General features: G+C 34.8%; 1 protein-coding gene across 4 annotated transcripts; it reads left to right on the top strand.

The window, feature by feature from the left end:
* The first annotated feature begins 11 nt into the window (after window positions 1–11).
* On the top strand, window positions 12–15011 carry LOC106170619 (uncharacterized). 4 transcript variants are annotated; one of them, XM_013550579.3, is made up of 4 exons: window positions 12–169; window positions 1266–1333; window positions 5994–6106; window positions 14426–15011. In XM_013550579.3, exons 2-4 carry the CDS (start codon window positions 1288–1290, stop codon window positions 14960–14962), a joined length of 696 nt encoding a protein of 231 aa, XP_013406033.2. In that variant the 5' UTR covers window positions 12–169; window positions 1266–1287; the 3' UTR covers window positions 14963–15011. The 4 variants fall into 4 exon arrangements, with proteins under 4 accessions (XP_013406033.2, XP_013406036.2, XP_013406032.2 ...); XM_013550582.3 differs by lacking the exon at window positions 1266–1333 and having other exon boundaries at window positions 17–169; XM_013550578.3 differs by lacking the exons at window positions 12–169; window positions 1266–1333 and adding an exon at window positions 3485–4550.
* The last annotated feature ends 2761 nt before the right edge of the window (window positions 15012–17772 follow it).

The following is a 17772-nucleotide window of genomic DNA, read 5'->3' as shown; positions in this document are numbered from 1 at the left end:
ACCACATTCCCTTTCGCTCCCCACAAAATCAATACCAGGTGGCGGTAGCACGCGACATGGTAGCAAGTGCTTGGTGTAGGTAGTACAAGTGAATGTTTCAAAACGCTCCGTCGGCATAATGAAACTTCTCTGATGCCAAGAGCAAGACGGAAACCTGTGCGATTTAGAGGTAAGAATCGATTAAAATCCCATATTCCAAATACCTGTTAACCCACTGACTCCCTGCCAGTTGTCTACAGTCATTCTAAGCCAAGCATTACTGCTACAGGTACAAACAGGTACTATAGTATTTACCATTTTACTCTGTTAGTTAGTACTACTGGTACAACATACTTAAAGATCTGAAGCTCAGGAGATAAGAGTGGTCTGTAAAAGTAAGTATCAATAGCACGTAATCACACAATTTAGATTAATCAGCTGCTGTCCAATTATTCCTAAATCTAAAGTCTTTTTCAAGATCATAGATATCAGTCTTTTAGTCATTGGTCTTTATTGCAACCCTGAAATGATGTATAAATGTTCACAGGGGAAACTGTCCTGATGGGTATACATTTGGTATGTTTTGTACCTGGCTGACCCTTTTCCATAGGCGTTACGCAATAGTGTCACTAAACTTCACTTTCCAAATGCAAAGTAGCTGGTATCTTATTGTTTAACAGCATATACATGTAAATATAAGTGGAGGTTATCCATTTTAGCCTTTTTTTTTACCCTTAAGATATCAGTAAGAGTTTGTAGACTACAAGCAGTAATGCTAAAATCCTTAAGTTTTAGTTTAGCTATGCACTTTCCTTTTATTGGAAAATTGTATACTTTCACATCCGCTAATAGACACTGAATAGACTCCTGGTGAAGTATTCAAATGAGTTGGCCATATTTGACCCTCGGACCAGCTGGTCCACTGTTCTGAATGCATCCATTTTCATCATTCATAGGATTTATGTTATGCTATAACTGCATGGTTAATCCAGTCTTTGACGTCCATCAGTGAGTAGTAGACATCACATGCAAAAGATCTACACGGTTTTTAGAGTATATTATGTGTGTGTGTGTGGGGGGGGGGGGGGGGTCATTTTGGGTCCCAACTTTAAAAAATGATGCATTTCTTAGGCACTGTGCTAAGATAAGAGGACCATTTGTCATGGCAGTGCTCAAAGGACCCAAAAATATGCCTACAAAAACTTGAAGAATATTCTAACATAGAGTGGATATTGTGAAGCTTGAGGTGTTATTATACCCATTACATGGTTTTCATTGATCTCCAGGACTGAGATGTAGACATGTAGAATGTCAAAACCAGCCACAGTGAATCAGAATAAGAAAGCCAAAGCAGGTACAGTGTCATTTGTGTGATAAGCATGTCAACTTTTGAGTTTGCATGATAGGTTGGGTAGCTGAAGTTCTTGTAGGGATATATTGATTAAAATTGCATGTTGTTATTATATACTATAAAACCTCATTTGTTTGCAATTGCATGGTTATATACTGTACTTGAGTTAAAGTATTTGACAGCCTTTGCATGGTGACAATGTAGTAGAAATCTGATTAAAGCATTCTCCCCTGTGTGTCAGTTTGCATGCTAATTTAGTTTACAATACATATTACATAACAAACAATTTTTAGACTAAATGACATAATGGTCAAAATAGTTCTGTAAATTTGCATGTTTATATTTTTGAGTGAGTTTTGTATTGTTGAATTGTGAGGTTTGATATTTTGTTGAAGTTCAGTTTTGCTTTGAAATGGTTCAAAGGCATGGGCATGCTGTTCTTAATACTGTAATTTTAGGACTTGATGGTATATATGCCATTGAGGCTTTTTGTTTGTTTGTTTGTTTAATTGGATATTTTAAACACAATTAGAAGTATTTTACATTGCAACTTAAGGTGTTTAGAGACCTTACCTTGCCTCTGTTGCAAACAAATGGCTATCCGAGGGAGATACTAAATCTTAGTTGCATTCACATAGTAGGCAATATTTGTGTCATATCCAGAAAAGATATTTATTAAGCGATGCATGTTGTTAGCATTTTAAAACATTATCTTTTAGGTTTTGAGCATTTAAAAGAACAAAACTGTATTTTTTTTAATGATTAAATGTCATTTGATTGCATGATTGCATTTTCAACAGTGTTGTCCTTGTATTTATAACAAATTGTGATCTCTCCTAACACAATGCCCTCAGAGTTGTTGTGTCTGGACACATTAGCAGCTACTCTGCTGTAACACATGGCCACATATAACATATAAAAAGCAGACATAAAGTGATTAAATATTTAAAACTATTGCTATAGCAGCTGATGTCAAACAAGACCAAATCTTGAAAAAAAAATTTACGAGTAACTCATAAAATATACAGTGAAATGTAAGAGCTAACATTTCAGAGCTGCCTTGCAGGGTTATGGAGTTGCTCAATGTCTCCTGCTGTTTTGGTTAGATTTTCTTTTCTGTATTTTTTTTTTTTTTAAGTAAAAAAATTATTGGTGATTTTTAGCAAATTGAGTTTTTTTTTTTTTTTTTTCAGCTTCAAACTGTTGTATGTACTTTGATTTTTAGATTGTTAGATTAAGATATTCAGTCATTTGCAGAGAAATCTTTTGTTGTGATGATATAGACTTTTGTATTTCATTTAAAAAATGGTTTAGAGGTATGGTTATCAAGGTTTTTTGTGTGTGTTTTAGCATCAAGACAATGTTAGTTCCGAATTCTTGTTGAATTTTTAAAATCTGCTTTAAAGTACTTGTGTCTTATTTTGCCAATACCTTTGAATAGCATTTTCATCATTAAATCACATGTTCAGTTCCCGCAACTATTTTCACATCAAGTGACCAATTACTGCAAAATACCAATTTTAGAACATTACACTCTATGCATGTTGCTATGTTGTATTATTCCTTTCATAGGTCTAACCCGGACTCTTGGTGTGTCCCTATGAGGAGACCATGCCTCTCTGACACTAGTTCAGTTCATCAGCCAAGGTGAAGGTGATGATATCCAGACACGTCAGGGGTCGTGTAAACATATGAAATATTCCCCTAATCTAAAATAATCCTTTGAATAGTCTGTAATATTTCAGCCATATCATTTATACAAAAATATGAGCAGCACAGTCCCAGCCTGAGTGTAAATGTGTAATATATCAAATGGAAACACAAGCATAGTATGAGGGTATGTCATTACTAGACTTGCCTGCAGCTGAACTGTCTATCACAGTAGCATACAAGCAGTAATTCTTTTTTTAACAAGAGAAACAGTTGTGCACAGTAATACAAAGCAAGCGCAAAAAACATATATCTATCCTTGTGTAGGCTACCATGTGTTGGATGAATTATTGTGTTAAGTTCTGTTGATTAAGTCTATGGCACATGACCTGCATGTAGATTGTGGATTTGCATGCATAGACAATACAGTGATATGCAAACTAGGGCACCAGATTGCCCTCTCTTCTGGTCGACCTGTCATACCTCTCTGTCATCTCCCTTCTGTTCATTTTTCTCCCCTGTCCTATCTACGTAGTATCACATGGTGACAGGTTATCTATCTCCAGATGGAACATTTGGTTGATCTTTGGCAGAGTGTGCTGTGTTTGGACATTGAAATTTTGGCACAGCTCAGAGGACTTTACTACAGGGATGGTGTTGGATTTTGAAAATAATTAGTGTCACACTGCTGGAAAAGAGGAAACATTTTGATATTTAGGACTCTGGCATTTATATATATGTATATATATATGCTGAGGGGCAGTTGGCAGACCGTGCTTTTTAGGGTAAAGAATGGCTCTGTAAATTCATTGCTTGTGCATTGAGGTTGACTTTGTTGCATTGCTACAAAAATATAATATAACAGGTGAAAAGATTAACTCCACACCACTTTATAGCTGGAGTAGGAAGGCAACAGCTTAAGGGATTTTTCATACTTTTCCTTACAAACTTAAAGAAGAAGTGATAAAGCTGTGCATGGTGTGGTATTTTTATATGCTGGACAGATCTATCTAGTGACTAGTTCTTTTGGCTGCAGTATTGCTGGTGACTAGGCCATTTGCTGCACTGATGACTAGTAAGAGAGACAAAAAAGTCAACAACAGCTGTGACAAATCTTCTGTGACATGCTACTAGGAAAATCAAAAGGAGAGAATTGTATTACTTTTAGGCCACTGAAACACCGATTGTCCTTATAACCTGGAGGAGGCACATTACCTTGTGGGGTTTAGAAACATGACAGTCATTTGACAACAAACTGAGAGAACAAAAGGATAAGTGCTTCAGGGTACAGTGCCATGTTGCTGGGAAAACTAATAGAGGCCCGTCACTTGATAAAAAATTAAAACTGAACTGAAGTAAGACAGTTTGCTGTGAAAAAAAAAGATATAGAGGCACTGCAGACATGATCACAGCATCAACTAACTAATTTGCTTTGAAAATTGAAAGAGATTGAGGTTGTGTGATTACAGCAGCAACTGTGATATTTTACTAGGGAAGATAATAGATATGGAGTCGGTTGAAGAGAGCGAGGACAGTCTGGCACAGGAACTGGAAACGGGAGAAAAATCAGGTTGTGCATTCTATCATTGATATTTTTCTTACATTGCTGCTAACATGCAGATATATAAACACAGGATTAAAAAAGAAGTAACCTGTTTGTTTTCTAAATAGTTTACATGGTGGTGTGAATGAGGTGATGTTCTGCTCCAGAGGAAGTTGGGAGTTAATCACTCTTTTTATTGTATTTTAAAACACATTTCAACCTAGGATACAAATAGCATTAGCAGCAGGAATTCATTACTCAGATGAAGTTCAATCCAAACTCATTAAAGTACACATGTGGAGACTGTACATACCTAATGTAGCCATTAAAATGTATATTTTGTGAAAAACCTAGTAGATACCCTTAAAAGCACTTTTTGCCTATGGCGCACCAAGCAAGTCTGTAAATCTTAGATTTATTCTTCTGCTTCTCTTTCTTCGTCTGGCTTTTTGCATATGAGTAGTTTTTAACTTAGGACCATCAAGTTGAAGCCTTATACTTTTTTCTACAAAATGTGTATTAAACCAATGCAATATAAGATTAAACTATCATACGTGTATGTAAAAAAAAAAAGTCCAAAGCTCCTCATATATGTGGCTGAGGCTGGAGCATGCTGGTTGTTAATGTTACTCAATCCATTCCCTTTTTTTAATGAAGTTTTAAATGCTTAATCAACATCTTGTTTATTATTCACTGTTGGTAACAGCGTTTCCAGTGTGCTTGTTCAATATGTCTCAGACCTACATGTAGAATAGAAATGTTATCATTCCTGTGTGCCATTTCAATATGTCTCAACCCTAGAATAGAAATGTTATCATAGCAGTTATAGGGATGATTCAAAGTGCACATCATCGCAACAATATGAACTGATCTTCTTTGGGAAGACCTAGACCCTTCTCATCACTGATAGATAAACATCATTACCCAGGGTAGATTATTAAATTTTCCGTTTGGTTCACCTAATGCGGTAGAATATATTTGTATGCTATGTTAAGATATATCCCACACATATGGCATACATGTATCAATCAGATTGTTGATATGCATAATAGGTCCAAAATCATTTTTCAGTATCTGTTTAAAATTCAGATGATAAACCCCAGTACATGATTTACATTTTTCAGATTATAAAGATTATCACCTTTATATAGATAAATATCATTATTTCTCCTCCAGCCTTTAATCATGACGTCTAAAACCAAAAGAATGAAAAGCAGCTCCAGGCTTTAGTAGATAATAGACCATAAGAGAGACATTATTTCATGAAATGAAAGCTTACACCTTAAACAAAATACTTCAGGAAGTTCCCACCTCCAGCAATTTGTCCTGGTGACAGGTCGGATGATTACTGTAGAAAATGGCAGTCTATGTTCTTGCATGGTACTGGGGTACATTTACATAATAATTTATGATGTGTAATGATACATGATTATATCATTGGATGACAGTGTTATCTTCCCATTACTTCAGATTCTATAGACAGTGACCAAGAGAGTATCAGCAGTGAGAAGAAGACAGTCAGCTCATCCAGTCGACCATCCAGTCCTGTGACTAATAGACAAGGGAGCAATTCGAACCCTCAGGTACATATTGTTGTTTTCATGATAAAAAGAGTTCTAGAATAGATATATTTTGAGTGTCACTCCTTTCTTTCATCAGTTTTTACAGTAATAGTCTGAAGTTGAAAGGGATAGAAACATATACACCTGTTGTAGTCTTTGCATGGTTTACTGTTTGAACATATGTGAAAGGTATTAGTTTTGCACTATCTGTGAATCAATTTAAGACGAGTGAATGCACATGCTATGTGATGTTATTCTTATATATATGTACTACACTAATTATATAATGTTTAAATATACCTGTCTATATATTTTATTATATTTTTAACAAAATACCACCTAGGCTGACAGAATATCTACATGTAGCTTAGATATTTTTATATCTAGACACTATGCATTTATGGCCTGCTGTACAGCATGTGTTGTTCACTCTGTAACTTCCAAGTCATATTTTTGTGGCTCTGTTTGGAAAAAAAATGCTTCCTTTAAAAAAAATCTGCGTGATCGAAATTGTTTTTACAAAAGTTACTTATCTATTTTAGAGGGACTTTTTTTCTGTTAAATGTCCTTATATTTGCCAGTTTCACAGTCTAATTTGGTTTATTTTTGTCTGCTTAAAGCTTTCACTCTTTTTTGATAAGGAAAGGTTGAATGAAAATAGTTGTATGGGTATGTGGGGTGGGGGGGGGGATTGAGAGATCACTACTTTGAGGATAGAAAATAAAGTTACTGGTGAATGGAGTCTACTCTTATAAATTGTTTTTCTCCATTTTAGGACTCCTTTTTAGCCATATTGTTGCCTCTTAATAGTCATGACAATTATTGCACTTGTTGAAGTGAGTTACACATCAACTTACAATTTTACAGAAAGCTTGTACATTTGTATTGTAATACTGCTTAGAATTGCAGAAATTGTGATAATTGTGATGCATTCATTTGAGATTGCATCAGTTGAGATAAGAAAATTGCATCCCACCTAGCATATCCCACACACCTTAAATAAATGCTGGTCAAACTGAATAGATATTTAAGAAGTGTGAGGTGTGGAACCCTAAGACTTGAATATTTCTTGAGATACAGATAGTTTAAACCGCTAGAGTGGGAATTTATGATGTCATATTGTATATTTTGGTTGAGTTCAGATCCATCAAGATAAACAGAGGCTGAGGGTCTAGTTTGTTCTGTATTAATACTGTACTTAAAGTGTCTGTATATAGTCTGATCGACTTTTTGTCCTTGCCATCTGAAACATTGGTATAATTTGTAACTGTCAAACCATAATCATTTTCCTTCATATTTACCTTTAGATACATTGAAAATTAGTATTTAAAGTGAACTCATATTTCTGTTTTAGTTTTAATCGTTACAGATGAATTTCAAACAAGAGTGCAACTTGATTTATTTTTCTCAAAAGTTAGAACTCATCTTGTAGGATTAGGAGGTATTTCCAAACAATTCACCCCTGTAAAACCAAAGTATATTCTTTTGTGAATTTTTAAGGATGTTCTGTATTGTAACAATACTGAAATGCTTAGATGGACAGTTATATAGAAATTATTCTTTCGGAAGTTTTCACCAATTTACCCTTTATAGCAAGATGAAATGAATATGTATTTGAGAACAAGCTTTTAATGAAAAATTTTAATGCACTTAAAGAAACTGCTTAAAGGGATAATAACTCTTCGTTTCGGCCAAAAAATGAATTTTCCTGGAGTAAACAACAATTTTCCCATACTTACCAATGGTTAATGAATCCATTTTTACATTCAAAGTTAGTCCCTGGTTTTTTTCTAAAAAGTTTGGTTTTTTGTTAAAATCTCTTAAGAGATTTTAACAGAGTATAGCCTTCAATGGAGGTCACGTGGTCTAAAGACAAGCTCGGATATCAGAATAAGAGCTATAACTGCCGTTTTTGTGGTAAAAAAGAATATATTATATTTCTGTGAGTTCTTCACAATGTTTTTATTGTGAAATATAGATCTCATATGAAGAGTTATTATCCCTTTAACTTACATAATGTATACATTCATTTACTTATTTTTTGATAGGTTTCTCCTGGTGTTCAGATGAAAATTTTTGGCAATTTTCAAACGGAATTTTTAAATCTCTGTAGTTATCGATTTTTACAAATAGCCAGTGAATCTGTATTTTTTAACGTTAATGTTCAAAGCTTGTATCTATGCTAGCCGTAGTGTCTACTTCAATTTTGTACCATCATATTTTTTATATTAAAAAAAAAAATCAGTGGTGAATAATCAAATGTTTTTTCTTTTTTAAAATTATTTTTAGCATTTGGTAAAAATAGCTAAAATCCTATATTGAACCTAGATGAGATGGGTAACCTGGTGTTACCTTTATGACCTGTGATAACATAAAGAAAATGAAAAAAAATATCTCATTTTATTGGGAGTGAATCCTGATTTAGGAGAGGGTTCATAAGTTTATTAATATTGATCTCTTTGCCGGGGTTTCAGTGGGGAAGTCATTGTAGGGTCTCAGTTGCTCATGCATTTGAGAAGATTATTGTTTAACAGTGCACTGATCTTGTGAATGTCAATGTCTCTCTTTGGGGACACATTGGCAGTCTGCGAGCCCCTGTGGCAAACTCATTAGTTGCAAATTCATCATGCACTTTCCCTGACTGCTACTACGGCCTACAAGGCCCAGAATCTGGATGGGAAAGCATTTGGAACACCTCTGCATATTGATCATTCTTTGCTGCTAATAGCAAAAAACCTGGCACTTGACTAAATAAAGTGTAAATAATTTATAGAACCTTTCAAGATAGATGTGCTACCAGATACGAAACACCAAATCAGTGAAAACCTCCCACTGTTCTGAGGACAAAGGATTAGGCAAAAAAAGGAATCTTTTTTTGTAATTTCAATGTGGGGTAAATAATAAGAAATGAAAATGCACTGAGTTATTAACAATTGGCTCGCACGCCTTGATGAGCATTGTGTAAATCTTTTAAAAAAATTATCATCATAGATGGCTTAATAATGATGTAGCATGAAGTGGCTGCTTTGAATCAAGATTTCACCATGGGAGGAGGCCACAACTCCACTCATGCTATTCATAGGCAGGGGCAAAAAAGAATTGACAAGGTGATACACTTAGAAGACACCTGATACTTTCAAAATATATTTCTTTAACACAGCAGGACATAAATTGTATTGTTATTCTTTAAAAAATAAGGGAAGAAATTGAGAAGAAATTTAAAGCACATAAGTTGCTTTGTGTATGCCACTTGGCACGCAATTTCACAGTAGCATTTTTGTAAAGCATTAAGGTTAATGATAGGCCCCAATGCCAATGGTTTTTAAATTGACATAGTAACACTTATAAAAAACTCAGAAGTGGGTGCCCATTATTTTTGAGTATGCTGGTTAGTCGCAGTATCAGCCTCTTTTGCAAAAACAACATAAAGGAATTCCACTTCTAAGTCACTTCAATAGTGGTGGAAGTATGTGTTTTATATGTCCCATGCATATCATGTTTAACTAAGCTAATACCCTTGTTATAAAACAAGTTCTCAAGATTGCATTTTAAAAACAGGTTTGGACAATTGAGGTTTGAAAGGAAAATATAAAACCCCGATTTGTGGTGCTAAACAGCCCATTCAAGCCCTTTGTGTCACCCTCACTTGTGTGGAAAATTAGCATTAAGCCATTGCTTATGATTACTATGTTGGAAAATGAAGTTAAAATATTAGCTGTGTAAAAGCAGACAAGGCATTCAGGTGAGCTGAGGCAGTGTATGGGCCTCCATTTACCTGAGCAAATGATGCACATGATGCCCCGATTCAAACAGGCTGTCTCCACTACCGCAGACTGTAAATACCCTATTGAGACCCTCTATTGTCCAAACCCTACTCCGTCACTCGTCTATATTGATCACTTTCTTATGCTACAGTTATTAAAATACTTGAGCCAGTAACATGCATGTCTATCACATTAGAAAGTTCTATGCTCGGGGATACAAAACGGGCAATAGAGCACATATCAAATGATGTTTATTTATCTGCAGGACCTTTAGAAATCCAAGCCCAGGTTACTTTTACCTGGGGTAATCTGCTGACTGGCCTTATGACATAGGTGTAGAGCAAGCCTGATCACACCAGCAATAAGTTTACTGATCTTATCACCTGAGCACTACCAGGGTCTGCTACAGAATTTGTTGTAGTAGGTAGGAGACACTTGTATCTTGAGGCTTAGGAGGAGAGATAACTGTATACACACTGATGGAGAGCTGGCTTACTGACTGCTGAAGGGGCTAGCAGGGATTTTTCAGTGGGCTTAGGGCCTGAATACATGTGAACTCACAAGAGGCACACATCGTAATTGCATTATAAAGGGACAATAAGCACCACCTTGAAAGAAGGATTTGATTCATAAGATGCTGGCTTCTTTTTAGCAGTGTGGTCAATTAACACTATCAACTATGGGGTGCAAAGAATAGGGAGGAGGTGATTGTGGTAGTTTTAATGGAACACATCCTGGCCCGTGTAATTTGACCAGATTCTGAATTTCTGGACAGAGTTAGTTGTGGATAGGTGAGGGGAAGAGGATACCTACAAATACACAGCTTAGTCCAGGTAGCAACAGGAGAGGAGGGGCTCTGACTGATCACTTAATTTAAACCTGTGCATGCACCATCAGGAAAATACCAAAGGTCTCAAATCAAGACACTTGGAAAGCAAGTGGATGTTTGGATTAATTCAGAAACGTTCATACTCCCTACTAAAGGATTCATGATTTATCAAGTTATCAAGTCTTTTGCCTGCGGAAAGAAATAAGGACATGGTGGACTGGTACGAACTGGCAGATTAGGTTCACTTCTACACTGGAGTATATATACATAAATATATATTAACCCAGTGGCCAGCCAAGTTCTGTATCGTAGAATTTGTGTTTACAGGGATTATTGATAATCTAAGCAAATGGTCCGACTGATAGCAAATTTCCTCCTGGCTAGGAACGTGTAGTCGTACATCTGAATGTGATACGCAAGATTATTGGATCAAGAGTGCATTAAGATCCAATCGCATGGATATTTAACTTCTAATTGATACATCAGCGGACTTTATCATACATATTGTTAATCTCATCAGAATATGCTGTATCCGCTTCTTAATATTTCTCGAACATCCAGGTCAGAAAACTGAAGCCAATAACGTGACAGTTAATCTCATCAGAGTACTCTTTATAGTCTTCTTCAAAATTCTTGAACATCCAAGCCAGAAAATTAAAGCCATCAATGCGAGGAAATAGGCTTTATTTGTAGGCCTATACACTAGTGGATAATTTCCAGAGGTTTTGCTGATTTTTTTAATGTCCTGATATTTTAATCAAGAAAAGAGAGATTTATGAAGACAACATGATGATGGCTAACATGATGATGGTGCAGGTAATGGTAGATTCCAATGGGGAAGGATGGCCATGTTATAATGAATCAAATTAATTAATACACTCGTTGGCAGGAAAAGCTGAAATTGTTTGAGTTTAAATGATTGAACAGCCTTTAATGGGGATGTTATTGACAAAACGCAGGTTTTCTGTTTATGCACTTTTATGAAAGGTGTCCTGTAGTTTTTAATACAGTGATTCAAAGTGACATTTTTCCGTTTGTTCCCTCCCTTCTCCCTGTGATAAAAATTTGAGGGAACCTTGGTATAGCAGGCAAGACTTCCCTGAGGTAACACTAACATAATTCTTGATTTAGCATTAAAGAAAAAAGAAAAAAAAATCTCAGCAAAAGAATGATTTTTTTTTTTTTTTTTTTTTTTCATTAGTCAGCTTTTGGTGAACGCATCTGCATGTTTGTGTGAGCCAGGATTCCATTAATGATCAAACTTGCTGGGTTTGGGGATTAAAGTCAAGAAGAAAACTTCTAGTATATTGAATGGGATGAATTCAGCCTCACAATTAAATTGAATTTGACCCAAAAAATGAGAAATACCGTTAGCTTCAGACAGCTTATGACAAATAACAGAAATTCTTTTATACTTGAATAAACAGCATGCAACAACTCCATCATAGGATACAATCCTAATAATATGTTTGGATGAAGACTTTATGTGCTTCCACTGAACATAGCTTACAGTAATTACTCAATCTTTTCGATGGGGGAAAATTGTGAATTTTACAGATACTGTATTTTTTTAAGTCATAGTTTCTTTAAATTAAACAGTCCTATTGAGTGGTAGCAACAAAATTAAAAAGCAGCCTTCTCTTTTGTTCTATGCAGTAAAAATACCACATATGCTTTATAATAATATAATTTTTGTGATTATAAAATTATGTATCCCAAAGTTTGATCACTTTTGCCCATTGATAAGATCAAGTCATTACTGTCATGATATTTCTTGTAACATCTTTAGATGCCAAAACTTTTGAGAAGAGTTTAGTAACTATTCAGGAATATAAGTATTTTAAATTTTATATTACTATTTTAGTGTATGTCACTTGTTTGGACTGAAGTAGACAGGTTGGATTGCCCAGACTGGATTCAGAACAAAAGTGCAATTTGTGATGTTATCTTATAAAGTGATGACCACAAGGAAAATTAGGAAAGAATAAATCTTTGACTCTTCCTGGGGACTATTGATTAAGAAAAATGTCAACAAACTAAATCCATTACTGCTGTCTTTGATACATCAAAATTACAACCAATTAAGCTGTGTAATTACTCTGCATCCATTTTCATCACATTTATTGACCAGTATTGATATTGTTTATTTGCATAAATAATGACTGTTTTTCAAGTGCTCATACAGTGGTACAGACTGTTCTGTGGTACAGACTAGGTGTGTATGTCACCTAGACCTAAGGTCAGAGGAGTTTAGAAACTAGTATAAAGTGAGTTTTTCTCTCTTCTCTGCCCCTCTGGCTTGTTGTCTTTATTAACATCCTTTGAGGCAAATCAAATTGGCTGTTGGATTGTCCGTTACTTTTAAGGGCATTCTGTTTTGCAGGAATGTTTTCGTTTGTTGGTTTATTATCTTATTGTTTTATGTTATTGATTTTCTTGTTATTGATTTTTACTCATTTGGATGTGGTGATGCTTATACCTGTTCATCCCTTTATGAGGTTCTGTTTCTTTTGAATCACTGGCATCTCTTTCTATGGCTCACTTTTATCATACAAAAAAAGAGAGTGAAATAGAGAAATTCCGTTTTTACTGCTTTGAATTTTACAATTAAATTAGATCTTTTTGTATATATATCTCCTTATTGTAAATAAATAATGAGTATTTTTTTACCCTTTTCCCCAAAAAGGGCCCCACCCTAGATTGTAAAGAATGTGTGTGTATTGATTGAGTCTTCAGCGTCCTTCATTGCCCTTGGTTCCAGACTGTTTGTGCTTTATCCTATATCTGTCCAGATGGAGATCTTTGTTCCCTGACTGGAAGCCCTCTTGTCTCATTGAATTTGAAGTCAATCTCCAATTTCAACTCCCATTGGTAGCTGTACAGTTAAACCACCAGAGTGAATTCCAGCTGCCTAAGTGTCTAGCATCTCAACCGTGTCATTGATTGAAAATAAGGGAAAGAAAAAATGCGACCTACTTTTCCGTTTGAAGAGATTGAAATGTTGGTGTCAGGTCTTTGTTGAACTACAGTTTCAAAGGGATTTGTTGTTTAACTGTGGCACAAAAACCTCTGCAGTATTGTATGAAAGGGTGGGATGCTTTGACTTTTATTTGCAACAGTTGCATGAAAAGAATTGATGGTTTCATATATTGTGCAAGTTTGGCTTTTTCACTTACAATTGAGAAAAGTTCAAGGATTACAGTCTGGTGTGGCAGAAGATGAGATGATATTTAGAATACCACATTGCACTTAGGAGAATAATGTTCTTTTGTGAGGGATAGCAACGTGCAAGACCAGTGTATGTTTTCTTAAAAACATTGCTATTTACTGTATTGATTAAAAAATGCAGGTTCTGGAGTTCCTTTTCAGTTCAAGTTAGGCGTGTTGTATTGCATTCACAAAATAAAAAATCCCTATTGATTTTCTATTTCTTAGATACTGTCATGCTTATCACAATCTCTGAACAAAAATGAGTGGCAGTATCTTACTAATGGTTTCCATCAGGATATATCAGACATTCATGTAATCATCTAAATTAATGGTTGTATCTTATGAAATTTAAAGAAAAAATGTTTAAGAAAGATTGTGTAATTTCTTCCAGTATGCTGTATGAAGTCGTTCCGAATAACATTGTAACATCGAAGTGAACTCTGTAGTATCTTGAGAGTCTGTAACTTTGCAACCAAAACAATTTAGTTCTCTAGAAACTGTTTATTATTATTATTATTTTTATTATTATTTTTTCAGCCAAGCCCAAACAGCCTTCCAGATCTGGTTCCCCCATCCCTTCTACCAGGAGGTGAAACCATAGTGGCAGGGAACCCTTTTGACGACCCTCCTCCGCCGCAGCAACAGTTGAATATCACATCATCACAGCATCAGCAGCAGCAACAAAAACAGCAACAACTTCAACAACAGATCCAGCACCGTAACATGATGAATAAGATGCCACCCCCTCATGGTCCTCAGGGACCTCACCCTGGTGGACCGCACCCAAGTGGTCCTAACGCACAAAAAGTGTACCCTCCAAATCAACCAATGGTGTTCAACCCTTCCAACCCCAATGCGCCACCTATTTATCCATGTGGAATCTGCCACAAAGAGGTACATGACAATGACCAAGCAATTTTATGTGAAAGTGGATGTAACTTTTGGTTTCATCGTATATGTACAGGACTAACAGAGGCAGCCTACCAAATGTTAACACATGAGGTATATGCTGAGTGGGTGTGTGATAAGTGTCTAACTTCAAAGAATATACCACTGGTTAAGATGAAACCTTAATGAAAAGACTGCAGTTGCACTTTTACACCAATGGTTAAAAAAAAAGAAATGTGGTAAAAATCAAACCATGTTTATGTCATTCTTTAAAGACTTTGTAATGAAAAATATGCATATTTTTGTTTTTGTTGTTTTTATGATGGAGGAATTGCTGATTTAATCAAAAGTGTTCAGGCATGTTTACATGGCAGATTGAAATAACTAAGAGTTATAAACTGTTTTTCAGTTGTTCAGTTAGATACATATATGTATCTGGCATTCTTCAAATTACGTTTTTTAAATGAAAAATGTGATTTCTTTTAATCTTCCAATATGTTGGCATTCACAAAGTGTTTTGTTACATTGGTTCAGTAGCCACATGGCTTTATCAGATGTTTTGTGCAAGTATCAAAATTCTAGCGTTAAGGGTTTTTAGGTACGTTAGGTTTTTTTAAGTAGAGAAAAAAATTCACTGTTATCTTGATAGAAAGCATGTTCTCTTTTTGTACAGAAATGCCAAATTGCCAATGGTTCACATGGCAAGACGAGATCAGTATCATCTTCATCTGTTGGTGAGCAATTTAGATTTGAAGTGTAATGCCAAAGGGGAATCTCAGTGATTCAATTTTTTCAATAAAATTGAGGAAATATTTTTTTGGAATAGTGAAGCCAGCAGATATTCAAAATCAAAGTTTTCTACATCCTTCAAACATGGAGGGCATGTTTGACTTATTTGTGGGTTTTTTAAAGTTACATGCAAATTCACTATCATTAACCTTAAAAGAATATTTTTTCATCTTGTAAATGTTTTATATATGGTGTACATTTATAAATGTATATAAGATTTGTACACAAATATACATCTTGTGTGTTCTTAAAGACCTGTGTTTGTTTTTGTATTACTCACCACTGAAACCAAATGTAATAAGTTTATTCAGATGGTTTACTTCATTATGAATAAAAATATTTAGCAAAAAGTGGAAGTGTGTTACCTCCAGAAGTATATAAGTGGGAAAAGATCAAATGAAAAAGTGAAAAGAAATTACTATACCATGCAAGATTTACTATATATGAAAATGGTTGTGCAAAGTTATGAACTCATAAAGGAACTTCAAGTTACATATTAAGTCAAATCTTTGCTACTAAACCTAACCAAACACTATCACGTAGCTTCAAATAGCATAACTTAAAGAAATACCAAAGTAAAAAGAAAAAATATTAAATTTTTTTTTTTACTTTTTTTTTGTGCTATATATTTATAAGTATATCCCTCAACCATTTCTGCCAATGCTCATTTGAATATTTACTACATCATTTGTTGGACTTTAAAGAACTGGAGGGACAGATTAATAGGTTGAGTGACAAGAAATTTGAAGAAGGTGCAGTTTTGAAGTTATTCTTTGGCTGACCAAGAGATTAATTTGGTTTACCTTTTGGTACATCAACTTGATTTGAGTAGTATAAGAAACTAGTAGATGTGGTTTATATTCCTTACAGGGAATCTATCCTTGCTTCATAAGTTTAAGGCATAGTGTAAATTTTTGTATTTTAATTAAGTTTGTGACTAAAAAGCATTATATGATTTAAATATACCGTTCTTGACACTTGAACTTCATTGGTTGTAAAAAAAACGCATTGAAATTCCAGATCACGCTCAGGGATTTTCAAAGGTTAGAGATAGTAATGAATTTCAATGGGAAAAACTGAAATGATGAAAGTCTGATAAAGGCATTAAATGGCATTTTCTCACTGATAAGGTAAGGTTAAAGTTTTTATGGAGTATTTTGTACCAACAATTCAGCCCATATACTGTAAAGTGATGCAAGCCATGAAATAAAAATTCAAGAGGATTAATTATCATACAGCGTGGAAGCCACCTTTTTTTCCTGAAAGTGTACATAAATGCTCATCTTAAACTGGTTCAAGTGCAGATGTGTCTAATGATTTCTTAAGATGCTGGTAGTGTCACATTATTTTATATACCGTGTAATTTCCTGGATGCTTACTAGACCAGAGGAGTATTATGCACTTGGCAATAGTGCATTATGTCGTGTGATAAAAGGTCCACCTGTTAAAATATTGGTAAATGAAGTAAGGAAATTGATAGATGGCAGAGCAGGGTCACAAACTTGATGAAGATATTATATTACAGATTTTCAATTACCCTAGTAGCATTGGTGTATTGAGTTGAGAATTGTTTACTTTTGGATTTACATTACGTCACAATTTAGACAGCAACTTTTAACATAGACCACCAGAACATATTTCAATTGAAGTTGGATGTTGGATATTGCTTAATTTTCTTAATTTTAACAAGAAAAAGGAATCAAACTTTTCAATGCAATGGAAAGATGATGAAAAAAATATGTACACCTCTCTGATTATGAGACCTTGTCAGTTGATTAAGAAGGCAAACTGAGAATTTTCCACACATTTTGCTTCACAAGTGCCTTGAACATGATAATTATGGTGTATCATTTGTATGTTGGGAATCAATAGGTTCTATCTTACTGTCTGTTAGGTTGTTGCTGGTTGCATGTGGTATAATGTTGTCTCATGGCCAAAGATTGTCTCAAATAGTGGGGAATTTTTAATTTTTTTCAATATAGTTATATGAACTGCAAAATTTCACCAGCATTTAACAATGCAGGGATAAGTGATGTGTTTAAAATATCAGATGGAATTTTAAAGATGCAAGCTTTCCCATGACACTTATTTATCATTACTTTGATTAGATCAGATGTCAGATAGTAATATGCTGCAGACGCTTCTGAAAGTTGGCTTAAGGTCGTTAGTGCATGGGGATGCACTACCACGACCTATTGTTTTTTTTC

Source organism: Lingula anatina, chromosome 1 (assembly GCF_051362555.1).
Source record: "Lingula anatina isolate TDL-2025a chromosome 1, LinAna3.0, whole genome shotgun sequence".
In the NCBI taxonomy this organism is placed as follows: Eukaryota; Metazoa; Brachiopoda; class Lingulata; order Lingulida; family Lingulidae; genus Lingula; species Lingula anatina.
Note: the sequence above shows the minus strand (reverse complement) of the source record. Positions and strands in the feature narration are given on the sequence as shown.